This window comes from Cebidichthys violaceus, unplaced genomic scaffold (assembly GCF_023349555.1).
Source record: "Cebidichthys violaceus isolate CVI_PGR_0920_01 unplaced genomic scaffold, fCebVio1.0.p SCAF_25, whole genome shotgun sequence".
NCBI lineage: Eukaryota > Metazoa > Chordata > Actinopteri > Perciformes > Stichaeidae > Cebidichthys > Cebidichthys violaceus.
Genome location: NW_027176428.1, coordinates 3944943 through 3962519, shown reverse-complemented (window position 1 = coordinate 3962519; position 17577 = coordinate 3944943). Strand labels below are relative to the sequence as shown.

Here is a 17577-nt window from a genome sequence, read left to right as displayed (position 1 = left end):
AAAGCTTCGGCTCTCAGGAGTAATGCTACATATTCGCTTATTCTTCCCTCCAGCCTCCAGATCGGTTTAAAGCCGCTTTTAACATTCATGCAAGGGCTTTAGCGTTGCTATCATTACCTGAAAATGGGCTCCCGTGAATAAGCAGGCGGAAGGTTATAGCAGGAGCGAGCATTAATGGTATATCACTTACTGGAGGGGCCTCTTCTACTGATAGGCTGGCTAAATAGTGTATGCACTTGGACCATGCAAGACCAAAAAAGTTCTGCAGGAGGTGCATGAATGTGTCACACACACAAGTGCACGTGGAATTGTTTTAATTTTCCCAGTACTATTGTATAATTGTGTTTGTCCTGATGTCTTTACAACAAGTGTTGTTATTTCTTTTTTAGTGGAGGAACCATGTTGACCATAACTGGAACCAATCTGGGCACCATCAAGGAGCCCAAAATGAGAGCCAAGTATGGAGCTGCCAAGTCAGAAAATGTAAGTGGTCGGATCCAGGCACCCACACACAGTTTTTATTGACAAAACAAAAAAAGCAGTGACTTGACTTGGCAAGTGAGATGGAGTGAGACCAATATAGACACACAGGTGTCTCTCTCTTTCTCACCCATTGCCTCTGCTGTCTCCCTCTCTGTGGAAAACTCATTTTCAGGCAATACACACACTCCTGGGACACAGACGGGGACGCACACACCTGACCCGTCGGTCAACCAGCCAAGGGCCCATTTTCTGTTTGTTTTTGATGTTGAATTTCCTTTTAGCAGTTTAACCTTTGAAATGTCAACCAGCAATAAAGCGGCTCTGGCAAATCCCCCTCTCTTCACCTAGCACCACGGGGCTTAGCTAACCTTTCTCCCGCTCTTGGCTGAAAGTAAAAATATCCCTTCTGTTTCCTTTGTCAACCTCTCTGCAGTCATTTTTATTCTGCTTGGTTAATGTTTCTTTTGACCTATAAACACGGTTTTGTTCCATGCCTTTGTGATTTCACACACTTTGTGTGCGAGTGTTAATATGTGACATATAGAACATAATGTAAGGCTACAACACGCTGTGAAACTATTCAAAGATCTCTTTAGCCGTGCTGTGTCATTGTAAACTGCTACTGGCTGACCTCTCCTGTTTTTCTGTGAGTCATTACAGTCTAATTTGTTCTTCGGTGACTGATTTAAGTGTCGAACCCCACAGGGGATTTCCAGATAATATCAACACTGATTACAACACTGATGTTATTAAGCCAGCCTCTTCCTCATTATGTCATTACGGAGACATTTAATCACTCGTATCACATGACCCTGTTTCAGCCGTTATAGATGTTTTTGATTATGTATTGGTTAACACAATCTTTTGAGTTATTATTTAAAAATGTACTTTGTTTAAATTTCTTGTGCCAGTGTAAACAAGGTTGAAACGCTGTCTGATAGAAAAGGAAATCACTGTGTCAAACTTATTTCAGCTCTTAAGCATATTCTCTCCCCAGTTCTCATTCCCTCCTTCCTTTTTTCACTTTTCCTCTCTCCTGTTTTCTGGATGTTCTCTCCCATTCTCTAGAACTGCACGGTTGTCAACAACACCGTGATGGTGTGTCTGGCGCCCTCTGTGGCCGGATCTGACAAAGGATTCTCGGAGTCGGGCAGCAGTCCTGATGAGATCGGCTTTGTCATGGACGACGTGCGCTCCGTGCTGGTGGTAAACGAGACTTTCAGCTACCACCCGGACCCCGTCTTCGAACCTCTGAGCCCCTCGGGCATGCTGGAGCTGAAGCCCAGCTCACCACTCATACTCAAGGTAAATTGCCTTGTGCTCTTAGCATTGATCTGTTTTGGCCTTGTCTCTATCTGTGCTTTGCTTTACATCCATCACATCTTTTCTCTTTTTATTCTTCTCTTGACTTTTCTATCTTTCTCAGTTTCCACTCTCACGTCTTCTTCCTCTGTCTCTACCTTTCTCCTCTCTTTGTGTCTTCCGAACATTTTCTGTTTTGTGTTGCATCCTGTCTTCTTTCTTGCATCACCTTTCACATTTTATTTCTGATGTCTGTCCTCTCTCCTTTCACACTAGACCAGGAATGGTTGGGGGGGAATGATTCATACGTCTGAGGGAGTAATGTCAGGTTGGAGTTTGTGGTGGTTTTGCATCAAAGCTTTTCATCGAAGGTTACTCTGTAAAGGTGTGGAATAAATGTCTTAAAACTCACTAGGACTCCAGGACAAAAGAAGGGTAGCAGAGTGTTAGAACTCAGTTGACACACTAGAAGAGCAGTAAAAGCAGAGAGCAGCGTACCAGTGATGTTGAGTATTTGTAAGCAACATTAAAAAGCTCAATCTAGCAAATAATTATTTTAGAAAATGCTGTAGCGACCTCCCAGTTAGCATCCAACACAACTACTGACAGGAATTTGAAAGCGTTTGCTCGAAACATTCCTGTACAGAATGTTGGCTACCTCCTCCTCCTTTCTTTGAGTTTTCTTTCAACACAGCTGTCTGTCAGATGTGCCTCAACCTTGAAAGATGTTATTTCTTCGACTGCTTTCTCCATTGGGGTTTGGAGACCTTTAAGAAAAAAAAGTCTCTTCCATAACACCCCCTTTAATATCAGGTGCAAAGGAAAGTAATGTTTATAAAGTGGACCCATGCGTTGCTATGCCACCTGCTCAGATTTTTATCAGATAACTTCTGAAGGGAGACTTCATAGCCATGTTTACTCTGAGCCATAGAAGCAGTTTAGAAATGCTTTGCACCACCCACCCACTCTGTCTTTTGTCATTTCACCTTTCCCCGTTGAACTTCAAAGATGCAGGAGCGTGAGAGAAAATGATCATGCAATTTCATGGAAAGCGAAAGCCTTTTTTCTCTCGGCCAATCAGGGTGAAGTTTTAGAAATGAAGACTGCCTTTCTACCCTGTAACTTTACAAATAATTCCATAATGAAAAGCTCTGATTGCCCCACCGGGCTCCGTGTAAAGAATTGCAATAATAAGCAGCACAGGAACGGCATCCTATTAAATAATTGCAGAGAAATTAGATGTTCATTGAGATTTTAAAGCAATTATTAGCACAGTAGCACAGTGACTTAGGATGAGGAGAGGTAGGTAAAGGTAGCAGAGGAGAAGAGAGGGAGGAGATTTCTGTAGAATATATTTATTGTACTTCCCAACACATTTTTAAAGTCTTTGGCCTGCATTTATGCTTGTGCCAGCCCTTATCCACCAGATCATGATCAAATAATCTAATTTCTTATTGGCTAAATGTATTTCAAGTTACATTCTTACCTTTAGAGCAATATCAAAGACTTAGTAATTTATTATGAAGAGTAGAATGTGCACAGGTTTCTCATATTTTGATGCCTGATCGGTCAGTTCTGTGCAGTAGCACAGTTGCTATGGCTACGTGCAGTTTAAAGGACCTTGCACATTTATAAGCGCTGTGGCTGAACACCTGACGGACACCTGCCAGTCAATCAGAAAGAAGTATGGGGGATTTTTGGCAGCGTAAATCAGAGTCAGTGAATCAGTTTGCATTTATTCTCTGTAATTATTATTCTATTTGTGTGGACCACATCAGACTTAGATCTTATGTAAGTAACCGAAGTATGTGTGTGTTTCTGTTTCCAGGGTCGTAACCTAATTCCTGCAGCCCCAGGAAACGCTAAACTGAACTACACGGTGCTGATCGGGGAGACGCCCTGCGTTCTCACCCTGTCTGAGAGCCAGCTGCTGTGTGAATGGCCCAACCTGACCGGAGAACACAAAGTCACTGTGAGTAAAACTTTCAGAATTGTTAACATTACTGAATGTCCTCCCATCATGCGAGTGTCTTTCTTCATTATGTTAACTTGATTTGTCACACACGGGGCAGAGCATGGGGCCATCCAGGGCAAAGTGTTTGGATTCAAACCTGAAAATGAGCATCATCCATCTCCCAAGTTCAATTTGACTATCTTAAGTACCTGTTATTTCGTCATCCCACTTGATTTCTTTCCTTGCCACCTCTGGAGCATCTGTCTTTCACATTTCTTTCAGCCGCTCAGCCCATCTTCTTCTATAGCTCCTGTTCTCAGTGCAGTTTCCGCTGTGCTATTCATCCCCCCTCTTTATGTCAATCCACTTCCTGCCTTTTTTATTCATTCAACTCATTCTTTCCTCCCCATCCATCAGACCTAAATCTCTTTAATTACTCTAGATTTCTCTTCCCCATTCATACAGCTGCAAGCACACAAACACACACATCCTGTCTCTTACACCATTGGCACTGTTTGTGACTGTATTTACGTCTTAGAAGCTTTTGATCGGTCTCTTTTGGCTGGCATCCACCTTGGGATTTGAACAGTATTGATATTCAATAGAGACCAAAAAATGGCTAGTGGGCGTGAGAGGTCTGTGTCTATTTTTACCCTCCTCCATTTGGTATTTCATAGACGTAAGCCAGTTGAAGATGGAATAAAAGAAGAAAAAAAAGATGGGGGGAAAAAACCCATATCCTAACGTTTTTTTCTTATTCATGTGTTCTGCAAACCAGAACTGTTTTGATGTGATATGGCTGAAAGTCAGATGGGTGTGTGACTGTGTGTACTTGTTTCACTGGATCCAAAGACGGCCCGGGGGCACAGATGTTGCCTCCCCCAACCCAGATATAAAGGGTTTTGGCCTGCACTTGGCTCAACACGACACAGCTTGGTTTGTCAGTATAAATGCAATATGGGATTTAGCACTGGCACCTTGCAGCATTTTTTTCATCACTATTGGATTTAAAGTAGTTGTGGCCAGATGTGGGCCTGTAGGATTTGTAAGACTTTCACATCTAATTTATTTTCTATTTCATGTAACTCTAAATGAAAATGATTTACAGCTTCAGCTTGGAAACCTGCCAAATACTGCTGCAAACAGACCCACTGTTTTTTTTTATTTTTTATTTTTTTTTATGTAGTCTCAAGATAATGTAACTTTCCTGTGTGTGTCCGTCTACTAGGTGCGTGTTGGAGGCTTTGAATACTCACCAGGGACCTTGCAGATCTACTCAGACAGCCTGCTCACTCTGCCTGCTATCATTGGTATCGGAGGAGGTGGCGGCTTACTCTTGCTGGTTATCATTGTGGTGCTGATTGCTTATAAGAGGAAGTCGCGGGATGCCGACCGCACCCTCAAACGGCTGCAACTGCAGATGGACAACCTAGAGTCCAGGGTGGCCCTTGAGTGCAAGGAAGGTGAGTTTTGACAAAACGTGGTCATAAGAGAGGAGTGACGCTGACCGCTCAAACTTCACAAGTTACTTCTATAGTGCTTGTATTCTCCTAGTTCCTTTTCATATTTCTCACTTCTTGGTTCTCTTCATCTTTTTACCCAAATAACTCCTATGTCCCCAAATAACTTTCTGTAAATTGCTGCAGTTTGCCTCAAAAGCTTTACTACTCCCATTCAATAGTCCTATCCATTTCTCTCCCTGCCTGCATTCTCTTTCACTCTCTATTTCTCCCAGCCTCTCGCTGCCAACTGTCCCCCTGCTGTTAGGTGGCAGCGGTGTGTGCGCGTGTGTGTGTGTGTGTGTGTGTGTGTGTGTGTGTGTGTGTGTGTGTGTGCGCGTGCGCCTGCCTGCCTGCCTGCGTGTGTGTGTGGGTGTTGGTGTGTTTCCAGTACTTTGATCTGAGCCAGCCACCAGATGTTGGCTCTCCACCCCATGAGAGAGCTGCCTGGCTGGCCTCACTACCATCCACATTGAGAGAGGGAGAGGGAGATGGAGGTTAGATAGATACAGGGCACAGAGGTGGGAAAGTGAGGCATGGTAAGGGGGGAGGGGTTTGGCAACGACTGAAGCAGGGGCAGAGAGACTTACACACCAGTACATTAGCATATATTTATTTGGCAGTAAACAGCATGGATCCATTGAGAGCCTACTGATGCTGTTACTGGTTTGTCTGGCAAGAGAGAGAGAAGCAGATGGGGAGAAAGAGAGAAGGAGAATACTGATTACTATGAACATCAGACTACATTTGTATAAGAGTTCACTTCACTTGTTGCACTGCTTTAGTAAACCTCAAATATAACAATGTAGATTGATTGTAGTTACTTGTAGGGGTGTCCAAAGGTTTCATCATATCAAGGTGTTTACTGCAAAGCACCAACATGTAGAAAAATCTAAATATTAGCTCAGACCCAATATCGACAGATATCAATATTGTTAAAACATTAAATATCGGGGAAAGATACAAAAAAGAATGGTCAAGTTATTGCAATAGTGACCAAGATATCTTGACTATCACAAAGGCCAGAAACTGCGGAGAAGCTGTCGGCCAATCAGAGCTTTGCAGGCATGATTAAAAATAGCGACATCATCTTCCTCCATAGCTTGTTAGCTACCTAGCGACATTTAAGAAAAATATAAACGTAAAAGGCATGACGCAGATGTACAGGTTGTTGTTAATCAATTTAAAGAGAATAAACAAGTCACCAACTACAAAAGTTGACTGCTTCTTGCGGGAAGGATATGTCACATACTAACGATGGGTTAGGGAAACACAGAATAAATTCCAACAGAAAATTGGCTGACATGAACACAATTTCAGGCTGAATGAAGAAAAGTGTACGGCAAAGTCTGATTATCAAACAATGGTAAACACCCACATCTTTCAAATTCCCCGCCCCAGAATGTTTTTAGCTGTGCCAGTCATCTGCTCAGGGGATGACTTTGTGTGCGCACGCGTGTGTGTGTGTGCACTCCACCTGACACTCAACTCTTCAGGCCCTGCTCTTTTTTTTTTTTAACTTCTCGCAATCACACACACACACACACACACACACACACACACACACACACACACATGCATATAAACTCACACAGTGGGTCAAACAATGATTGGCTGGGGCGTGTGGCGGTGAGTCCAGGTGCCCTGACCCCGTCTGTCCCCCACTGTCACCACTGTCTGGAAGACGACAACAGGATGGATGGAAGGAGAGAGACGGAGCGAGGGAGATAAATAAGGCAGACAACTTGTGAGAGGAGAAAGGGAGGGGAGGTGGGCATTTAAGAAGGATGGATCGGAAGATTAGGAGAGAGGGGAAAACAAAAGGGGAAGCAGAAAGTACTGAAGAATAAAGAGAGAGAGAGAGAGAGAGAGAGAGAGAGAGAGAGAGAGAGAGAGAGAGAGAGAGAGAGAGAGAGAGAGAGAGAGAGAGAGAGAGACAAAGAGAGAGACAGAAAGAGACAGAGACAGAAAGAGACAGAGAGAGAAAGAGAGAGAGAGAAGGAAGTTGATATGAGGATAGCGGGAGATAATGCTGAAATAATAATAATAATAATAATAATAATAATACTACTAATAGAATAATAATATTTTGGTGCAGAAGGAGATGGGTGCACAAGTAAGAGGACAACATTGAGTAATAAGAAGGGAAGTGATTAGAAGGTGAGTGGACCCCTTTTTGCCATCAACAGCAAACAAAAATTGAATAGATAAGTACAAATATTGAACATATATAGAGGAAAGAAAAGAAGTGAAGAGAAGATATGCATCAGGGTAGAGAAAAGAGAGGCTGATGAGAGATGCAGAGAGAGATGGATGGCATGAGTGAGCCAAACTAACAGAAAGATAGAGGGATGTAGCAGAGGAGAGGCAACCATAGGGGGGAGAGAGAGGTCACCTCTAAGATGTCACTTTGAAGGGAAGAAAGAGGGAGAAAAAGAGAGATAGGAAGAGAGGGATAGGGTGACACAAGCCATCTGTTAGTCTGGGCTTTGGTTCATTATTTGTTTGGGTTGTGTATCCATGTGTTGGTGTATTTTGGGTGACACTATAGGGCACACAATCAGTCGAGCTAATGGAACCGTAAAGCTGTATATTCCTCCTCAAGGGAGTTTCATATGTATAAAATAGAATCAAGGCAGTACAGCAAAAAATATATGCACTATTGTATGGGAAGTGAGTGAGAGAATGGATTTGATCCCATTTGTTCCCTCTAGATGTGACTTGTGAAGCCACTGGAGTATACAGAACAGGGTCAGAACACACACTCGTAGAGAATGGAAAATGTGTAAAAACACTGACACATGCACTCACATTAATCATCTGGGCACTATGTGTTCAGCTGTGGGGCAAGACAGGAAAATGTGTGTGTGTGTGTGTGTGTGTGTGTGTGTGTGTGTGTGTGTGTGTGTGTGTGTGTGTGTGTGTGTGTGTGTGTGTGTGTGTGTGTGTGTGTGTGTGTGTGTGTGTGTGTGGCTGCTGTAGTACAAGCGTGTGTGGTGGCAGCGTGTAATGTGTGTGTACTCACAGGCTCATGTTCCTGTTCCTGTGTGCGCTTCCATCCTGAACTCCCCTCCAGCCACTGAGAGTCATAACACTTTCCTCTCTCTCCTCCTTCCCTCCATCTTTCTCTCTGCTCTCAGCATTGAGCGATCACATAATGCTGCTTCTCACAGCTACTCCTCCACACACCTCCGTCTTTTCCTCACTTTCACCTGTGTTGCATTGTTCTACTCTAAAACATGCTGTTTCAGGAAATCATATTGATTGAGGCATGAATAGTAAAAGTCAAGGTAAAGACTGGCTTTAGAGTTTATTTCAACTTTTGCATGTGTTGTAACTTTGATTAACTTCACCACAGCTTTTCCATTCTTCTCTTTTTTTTTTGTATCCTTTTAAAGGGATAGTTCGGGTGTTTTGAAGTGGGGTTGTATGAGGTACTTATCCATGAGTGTGATGCCTTTGAAGAGAGCATAGACAAGTTTCACTTTTAGTTCAGTTCACTGTCTGAAATGGCTATTTGACAGCAGGACAAAGTGGTGAATATATAAGTATAGTGTACGCTTAAACAGATTTTTGTTTAGGTAAGCCCCTCTTTTAGGTGGCTAAAATAAATTTGCTGCTTTCCCCGTCCACAGCAGTATATTGCTTTGCTTCCGTGCTGATTCTCCTGTCTCCAAACTGGGGGCATGCCAACCGCCATCTACTACAAGTACCTCTTACAACTGCAATTTAAAACACCCAAACTATCCCTTCTAAATTGTGTTCTCTAGTAATGATTATTATATTTTTCTTCCCAAATAATTGGGAATTTCAGACTTAAAATGTTAGAATTAGTGATAATTCCCAACTTTCACCTCTAAATAAACGCTTTTTTGCTTCTCACCTTGATGGTGTTACATCTACATTCCTATTTCCCAAGAAATTCCTTTTCTGCACATGAAGAGATTGTATAGAAGCAGTGCTTTGTTTGGGATAAATAGGTACCAGAGCAATAAAACAGGCCTCAGTCATTAAGTGTCTTTAATTTGTGTTTTGTGTTGGGACTCTGCTGACAGAAAGCTAAATGTAAAATGGAAGACTGATTATAAGCTGTCATCAAAATCAGGATATCAGTGTTGAAGACAAAATCCTGTATATTCATTCCTGTTTGGTTAAACTCTGTATTAAATCTTTATGTCACCTGAAACAAAATTGAAATTTAGAGAAAGAAAACGTCCGTGACATATTTCTATTTTGTGCAGCCTTTGCGGAGCTGCAGACCGACATCCACGAACTCACTCAGGAGCTGGACGGAGCAGGAATCCCCTTTCTGGACTACCGCACCTACGCCATGAGAGTCCTCTTTCCTGGGATTGAGGACCATCCTGTGCTTAAGGAGATGGAGGTACGGGTCAGTAGAGAGCAATTCACTCACATTCTCTCACACACACACAAACACACACATAGACACACACACACACACACACACACACACACACACTCTGAGTGAATGAAAGTTGTACCAAATGTCTTTTTGTATATTTCATTAGAAATTTAACAAAAAGTAAATGTTAAGCAATGACTTTGGTGCATAGTGGAAGTAAAAAAAAAAGAGCCAAATTCATCAATTTGGAGTGTGATTTAAGTTAATAAGGATTAGAAAGTTTGGGAGAACAATATGCCTTTAACAAAAACCTTGAAGCATAAGTCTAGTGGAGATTTTTTGTTTTGATCTGCAAGTTTGCTCTATCTGTGCCAGGGGTTGCTCAGTATAGGGTTTAGAGGAGTAACATTAAAGAGCTCAAAAACATAAATACAATACAAATTAAGTATTTTAGAGACTTAATTTGGGAAGATAATAATCTCCATTATATCAGCGGTGGACTGTCTGAATGTGTCCACCAAATGTCTTTCATCTTAAGCAGCTCCGTAGTCGAGGGGTCGAGGCAGAAGTGGCTTCAAGGCAAAACTAGTACCAAAAAATAACTTTGATGAGAGAAACTCTTAGGGCAAGCTCGAATTTCATGTAATGCAGTGAAGGGACCGATCTTCTTCGGAGAGTGAGCAAAGTCCGAGCTCCACTAAGACTTGGTAAAAGTGCTAGATTGCCTTTACAGGATCAAACCTGTTTGAGGTTTCTGAAGAAGCAATGTTTACACGTTCAATAAAACCTCTCTCCTCTCCACGACTGCTCCTTCTTCAGGAGGGAACACTATCACTCACATAAAGCCAGGCTGTGTGGACGCTGTAACGCCGCATGCACAACTACTTCCATCATTTCTCTGTATACATTAGAGTCTCACACATACATCACAAGGAAATGCACACTAGCGCTTCGCTGACATGCATGCATGTATGGTGGTGGCTGCAGGGAGGGGGCTTTGAGACATGCAGTATCTGCTCGTGCTATCAACTGTATTCCAAAGGGATAGTGTAGCGCGACATTGGATTTTCATTTGTATGGCCCAGGCAATCACAGGCCACAGTAGTGCGCTAGCAAGCAGATCAATTTCTTATTACAGCATGAAGCTCACATTCTCACTTCAAGCCTCCGTTTCTCTCCCTCAGAGGGGGAGACCTGGCCGTTGCTTTGAGAGAAGACGAAAATCGTTGAGAGGGGGGGGGCTGCGAGGGATGGGGGGAGGTAAAGGGAACTGGTAATTGGGGAGAGCATTGGGACAATAATAGGGAGAAAGAGTGCAAACCCTAAAAGCCTTGTTTTATGGATGCAACTGTAGGCTGATTTTCCCTGTTTGTAGATACATGTGTTGTGAGTGTATCTGCATGTGTGCACATGTGGCCCTTTTTCCAATATACCCTTCATCTAATATTCCTCATTCTCACTCATACTCATGAACTCAACTATAACTCACATCTTCCTCTTCATCCTGATCTCAACCTTTTTATACACCCACTCTTTTCTATACCTCCCTCCCACTAATATTCTTCCCTTTTTCCTTTGTTGTACCTTTTCTCTAATGCCTCCTTCCTTTCACTTCTCTTTCTATCTTCCCTTCTTCTAACTTTCCATCCCTCTCTTGCACTACCTTTACCTTCCCTCCTCCTTTCCCACTTTATCCCCCTTACCTTTCTGCTTCCCTAATCTACTTTCACTCCCTTTCTCCACTCTTCCATCCCTCTCCTTTTCTCCTCACACTCCTCCCCATCATCACCTCTGTGCCCTCCTCTCCAGGTCCCCGCTAACACGGAGAAGGCCCTGACATTGTTCGGCCAGCTGCTGACCAAAAAGCACTTCCTGCTGACCTTCATCCGCACCTTGGAAGCACAGCGGTCCTTTTCCATGCGAGACCGGGGCAACGTGGCCTCCCTCATCATGACGGCGCTGCAGGGGGAGATGGAGTACGCCACGGGCGTCCTCAAACAGCTCCTGTCTGACCTCATCGACAAAAACCTGGAGAGCAAGAACCACCCGAAGCTTTTACTCAGGAGGTAGGAGAACAGGGAGGGAGACAGAGGGGTTGAAACTGGCTCGGACAAAAACATGTCACACAATGCACAGCTAGTTTCCCCACTGGGGGTTCAAGTTTGAGGTTACGTCCTTTTTGTTTATCATACTTCTCACTGCTTTAGGGCGTCCTTGAAAGGAGGCACCCCACTGAAAGTGGGCACCTTGAGTATTCAGCCTTCAAAATACAAAAACAAAAAACTTCATACTTGTTCTTGTTCCCTATTTTATGTGTCTTCATGTTGGCATGGCAGTTGTAATGCACATAGCATTGCAAGCAGATAGTTATACTCATTATGGAGCTAAAATAGGAAGAGAAATGATGCCAAAATTATAGAAAATAGAAGATGATACTCTGTGATAATGTCAGTTGATTTGTTTTTTCTTGTACAGCTGAAGTTATGGAGCAGGAAGGCAGGGGACTGGGACTGTAGCTTTTAGAGGCCTATGTGACGTTACCTCGTCTCTATCTCTCAACCTTGTCCCTGTCAGAGAGGATTACACCCCTGAGCACACACACTCCCAGTGGAGCTGCAGTCACACACTTCTCGATCCTCTCTCACCCCCACACTGTTAAAAAGGTAGAGAGGGGAAAGGTACGAGGCATGGAGGGGATGTAAAGGGAAACAAGAGGAGGATTTACAAGGGAGAGTGTGAGGGATAGAGAGAGAATGGATCGGTAAAACGGAAAAAGGGGAAATGAGCAGCAGTGGAAGGAAAGAATATGATGTGAAAGAGGAAAAGGCAACGATAGAAAGGTGGATGGAGCAGAGGGATGGAGAGACATGGTGATTGACAGAAAGAGAGGGCCAAATGTCTTCAGGGACACTTAGGCTGAAGGCAAATTGATGGAAGGAGAAACATCGGGGGATGTAAAGAGGATGTAAGAAGATGCAATATGGTGAGAGAGTAGCGAGGCAAAGGGAGGAGTAGGAGGAAAAATGAGCTACTGCAGACAGACAGACGGGAAAAGATACACGTATTTAAGGAAAGACACAATTAGAGAAAGGGCCTGTTTCCACATAAATTGGAATTAGACATTAAATGATAAAAAAAAAGTTACGTTTTTTTCTCTCCTTTTCCTCTGAGAGATATTTAATTAAAAATCTAATCAAATAAATGACTCTCAGCCAGTGTGTCTGTGTGAAGCCTTTTCCAATCCCCTCTTGGGGCGTACGGTCACAACACGCTGTCCCTGCTAACTACACTAGCCTCGGGAGCTGCCGTTAATAAGCTCGGCAATTATTACACATAGTTCACCCTGGTTTGGTCTTTTTCCTGCAATAGATAGACTTTATAACATTTTCATTTTTAGACATGTACACAGCAAAGCAAAAGACTTAATAATCTGCTCCCATGTGAGTTCTCATCCCCTATGAAAAAATGACACTCTTGCATTGGGTATGATTGACACATTATTGGCTCACACTCCAGGAAAGCTACAGCAACTCTTTTTCTAGTGCATGGTTAAAATCTTTCTAACGAGGGGTGCAGTGACATGGTTTCCCTGAATGAGATGATGTTACAATTCGCCCACTTTCATGTCCTGACATGGCCAAAAGCGTGTTCTGTCCAGGTGTATTCGCCTCCATCGTCCTCCATCCCTCCGTTCCCAGTTGCCTCATCCTTGATCCGCTATATTTTGCTGACAGCCATGAAAAAAGAAAACTGCTCCACATACATCAAACAAAAGTCAAACAGGGAGGCATGCGGAAGCGTAGGAGTTCACGTCTCGTTACTGCTACAGGCCCTCGCTGGTTTCACCTGCACATTGGCCTAGTTTCCTTTTTCCCTTTATCTCCTTATTACTACCCAGTTGTCATGAAAAAACTGAATTTCTGTGCAAAGTTGATAAGAAAATATATTGCTATGCTGTCATTTCTCAACAGAATATGCCTTTCTTCACCTCTTTGCACATGGTGCCTCGCTAATGACACAAAGACTAATGTTTACAAGAAGTGTGGGAATGTGGCCCAGTTAGACAACCCAGTAACCCAGCAGAAGCTCCCTTGTACACCCCCATTTATCTAGGAGAAAAAAAGGGCTGGGTAATTAAGCAGTCTTCCTGTTTCTTCCTAATGTGAAAAGGAAGGATGGTGGAAAGCGAGGAGGTAAATCTGAGGACGATGACGGAGTGGGTGAAATAATCACTCCCCCCCACATACCGTTAGTGCCGGTCTCCCTTTCAGCTGTTTAACAAATTAGACGCAATAAGTCCGTTAATTACAATGCCTTTTAATTGCTCTGTTTTCATTCGCTGGTTGTTCACGTGTGTCTTCTCAAGAGCGTGCACGTGCGGAGGTTCCCCTCATTACACGGCAGGTTTGTGATTAACGAGAGAAGTTAGTGAATTATACTAATTGCTGTATTTCTAATGAAGACGAGTGGGTTTGCTTGAAGGGGGGAAAAATGTGTGTGTGTTGGGGGATGGGGGGGGTTCGAAACAATGAAAGAAATGAAGGGGTTTGTTTTTGCCAAGTTAATTTGTTTGCATGTGATGATGGGGGGAGTGAAGGAGAGCAAGGGAAAGGGCTCGGTTGTTTGAAGGCGAACCGCACAACGACTGATAATGCTGCGTGTTCTCTTTGATGTGCAAGCGTGTCTTCAACGCCTTTTCCCCCTATGATGAAAGTGTTGGTTTATACCCAGAGATTGTAGCCGGGGAGGGGGGCTTGAAACAGGGAGGGGCGGGTTAGGATGACTCCAAAACCTCCCAGGGTCTTGTGCAGAGGTTTATGTGCTGCTTGAAAAAGGTCTTTCTCCCTCTTACTCTTCATTCCCATCTTTTATTAACTGTCACTCTCTAATTTTTTTTTCCTGTTATTTCTCTCTCCCCCTTCACCATCTCCTTCCTCTTCCCCTTCCCTTCATCGCTCTCCCAGGACGGAGTCGGTCGCTGAAAAGATGCTCACCAACTGGTTCACCTTCCTGCTTTACAAGTTCCTCAAGGTAAAATTGTCTGTCACACACACACACACATATGCACATAGACACACACAACTTTTGAAGCACTACTATAACCGCTGCAGTTTGAGAATAGAGAAATGCCTCTCTAACACACACACACACACATTCACAGCTGCAGCATTAGATAAGGCAGAGGCAGCAGGCTACCTATCCCTTACCTCTGCCTTTCATGTGGTAAATTCTCCGTTCTCAAAATTGTGGAAACTGTAGTCTGAGGCGCTGTTCAGACACAGCTGGTCATGTTGTTGTGATCTCCATAGCCCGTTGCAATAACCTGTCCTCTCTTTGTGTCCCCCACTGGAATTCTTTTACAGCCAGGAAAGTGTGTGTATGCATGCCTGTGTGTTTGTATCTCCCTTTAGTGCTTTGGGGCTTAGCATAAGAGGAAAGCAGAGATCTTACACAAATGCATTCTCTCATTTCTCTGTCTGCCTGTCTCTCCGTCTGAATGTTTACTTTCTCTTTTTGAATTCTTCTCCCTCTGATGTGGAATCAGAGAGACTTATTGAGGCTTAAACTGTGCTAAATTCTTGTTTCCACGCACACATTCTCTACATTCAAACATTGCTGTAGCTAATCAGTTAGCAGCGGGGCCTTAAACCCCCGCCAGGACAGGCATTCTGTAGGACAGTGAACCAGCCAAGCCCCCGGGGGTCCCAGTTAACATCTGTGTGTGAGTGTGTCCGTTTTGGGTGTGCATGAATGTGTGTGTTTTGGCTCAGGACTTGACAGCCAGATGGTTCAGAGACAGTGGAGTGGGTTAAAGCTGTTAGGGAACTTCAGACGAGACAAAAACAATGGAGAGAGGACAGGAAAAGGTGAAAGGATGTAGAATGAAAACGGTTAGAAGTGGTTGTGGATGGTTGAGAGGAAGTGTTGGGGATGTGAAAAAAGGTTTTAAAATGGAAAAACATGGATGAAGAGTGCAAGGGAAAGTGAGAGGGGGACATGGAGGGATTGGAAAGAAATGAGTACTGAAGCTAAGATCTGATGTAGCTACTAGCAGCAACCTGGCTTTTATCTAACCTCTGCATTTCAGTGCCTCTCTTTCTCCTGACTTTTTCGGGGTCATATAAGAGAAAAGCCTAGAACAATTTTAAGGATTCAGCCAGGTGTGAATAGAGATGGGTAAAGGTCAGGTAGAAGGGAGGACAAAGAAGACGCTTTTACCTAGCAAAAAGAACAGGAATAAGAAAAATGTGCTTTTATCCGTTTCCCTATTTCACTTATCTACCTGTGCACTGACTTGTTTGAGAGAGTGGGATGGTCGCATGGTCACTCTCTTTCTGCACCAGACGTTCTGTGCTGCTTCAGGCTAAAATTGCAGATGGCTGTTTTAGGATGCTCTAGGACAATGTCATCCTTATAATCTAATTAAATTGATAGAAATGATGCTTAGTTGGAACAGGTTGCTGAAGTGAAAAGGGCAGGACAGCAGAGCTAAACGTACATCTGGTATGACGCTTTGATAAACATGGAACATCGGGAGACAGAGGGGCGGAGACGCAGCACAGAGCTGGTTTCTATGCTGTTGGACAGAGAGGATGTCAGCCAGGGTGCGGTGTGCTCTCCATAGGAAGCAGCCAGTGCTAGATTTTCCCACAGAGTTCATCTGACAGCTCACCGAGATGACTGACGTGTTGATCCATGAACATGCCCAGCTGAAGGGCGGAGGGCAGGACGTCCAATACAAGGACAGTTTGAAAATGTGAATCATTGGTTAAACAGCACTGATGTGAGTCAGATTATGAGAACATTTGGGAGAGTATTGTGATGTGTGTAAATGGTGATTCCAATTAATTACAACTTGGCCATTATTTCCATTAGCTTCAAAGTAACAGATGAGATCTGAGAATACAAAGACATTGCAACAATGAGTTGTTGTCAACAAAACACAAAAGTTCACAACTTTTTGACCGCCTTTTAAATGAAGAAACGTCCTCTCATGACCCCTTGTCGCAGGTCTGTGAGTTGTGAGCAGTTTAACCAAAAAGTGGTGTTCTTTTTTTATTCTAATAGATGCTTGAAGATGTGAGATTATCCACTATTTCACAATACAAACAATGATTAGAGAAAAGTGAAGGAAAGAAAACAGTTTTCCTTCATGTCTGCATAGGGAGCGATTCCTCTTCACGAAGTCCGCCATGTTGCACTGCCATGTTTCTACAGTCGCCCAGAACAGACAAACCAAACACTGGCTCTAGCGAGAGCCTTTCGTGTTTTAAGTTACCTGAAGGCCACCGTAGTTCTCCCACAAGCTTGTGAAACTGCGATAACGTGAGCTTCAGAGTGAAAAACCTTGGTAATGTCAGCCACCATTTTACTTACGTTGATCCTAAAATAGTTTTTTTGATGGCTGCTGAGCAAGGGGAACGGCGTTACCACAGTTTTGCACTCGGCGGTTCACTGCTTGGACAGGGAGGAGTGGAGCGGAGGGGTATTCAGTCCGATGCAATCAGCAACCGCACCGCTGTATGCCACCAAATCCTACACACTGTCCCTTTAAAGAGGACCTGAGAAGTTGTACAAACAGGCAGTGCTTAGTTGGCAGACCAGCTGAGCGACTGAGTGAATGCAAAAAGCGAGGGAAAGAGAGACGGGGGCCCAACATCCCAGAGCTCGTTGCCTGGTTGACACGTCTCACACACCAAAGTGCTTCTCCAAGCGTTTTTCACCCCTCAGTCGTTAACCTTCTATTAACTCCTCAATCAATTGCCACTCATTCACGCTCACAGTCTCTATGATTCCTCTCCTTCTTACTCACACACACACACACACACACACACACACACACACACACACACACACACACACACACACACACACACAAACAGCGATTTACAAAGGGTGTTTTTCCCCAAAGAAGAGACACTGGGGAGAGGTGTGTGTGTGTGTGTGTGTGTGTGTGTGTGTGTGTGTGTGTGTGT

General features: G+C 43.7%; 1 protein-coding gene across 3 annotated transcripts in view; it reads left to right on the top strand.

Moving 5' to 3' along the window:
• Window positions 1–17577, top strand: part of plxna1b (plexin A1b) — a 181101-nt gene that overhangs the window by 151815 nt on the left and 11709 nt on the right. For 2 of the 3 annotated variants that reach the window (XM_068720222.1, XM_068720223.1), the window contains exons 17-23: window positions 390–483; window positions 1552–1788; window positions 3614–3757; window positions 4968–5202; window positions 9480–9628; window positions 11411–11667; window positions 14566–14632. In XM_068720222.1, coding sequence (XP_068576323.1) covers window positions 390–483; window positions 1552–1788; window positions 3614–3757; window positions 4968–5202; window positions 9480–9628; window positions 11411–11667; window positions 14566–14632 — 1183 coding nt within the window. The remainder of the gene's footprint in view (window positions 1–389; window positions 484–1551; window positions 1789–3613; window positions 3758–4967; window positions 5203–9479; window positions 9629–11410; window positions 11668–14565; window positions 14633–17577) is intronic. The other variant, XM_068720224.1, reaches the window with a different exon arrangement.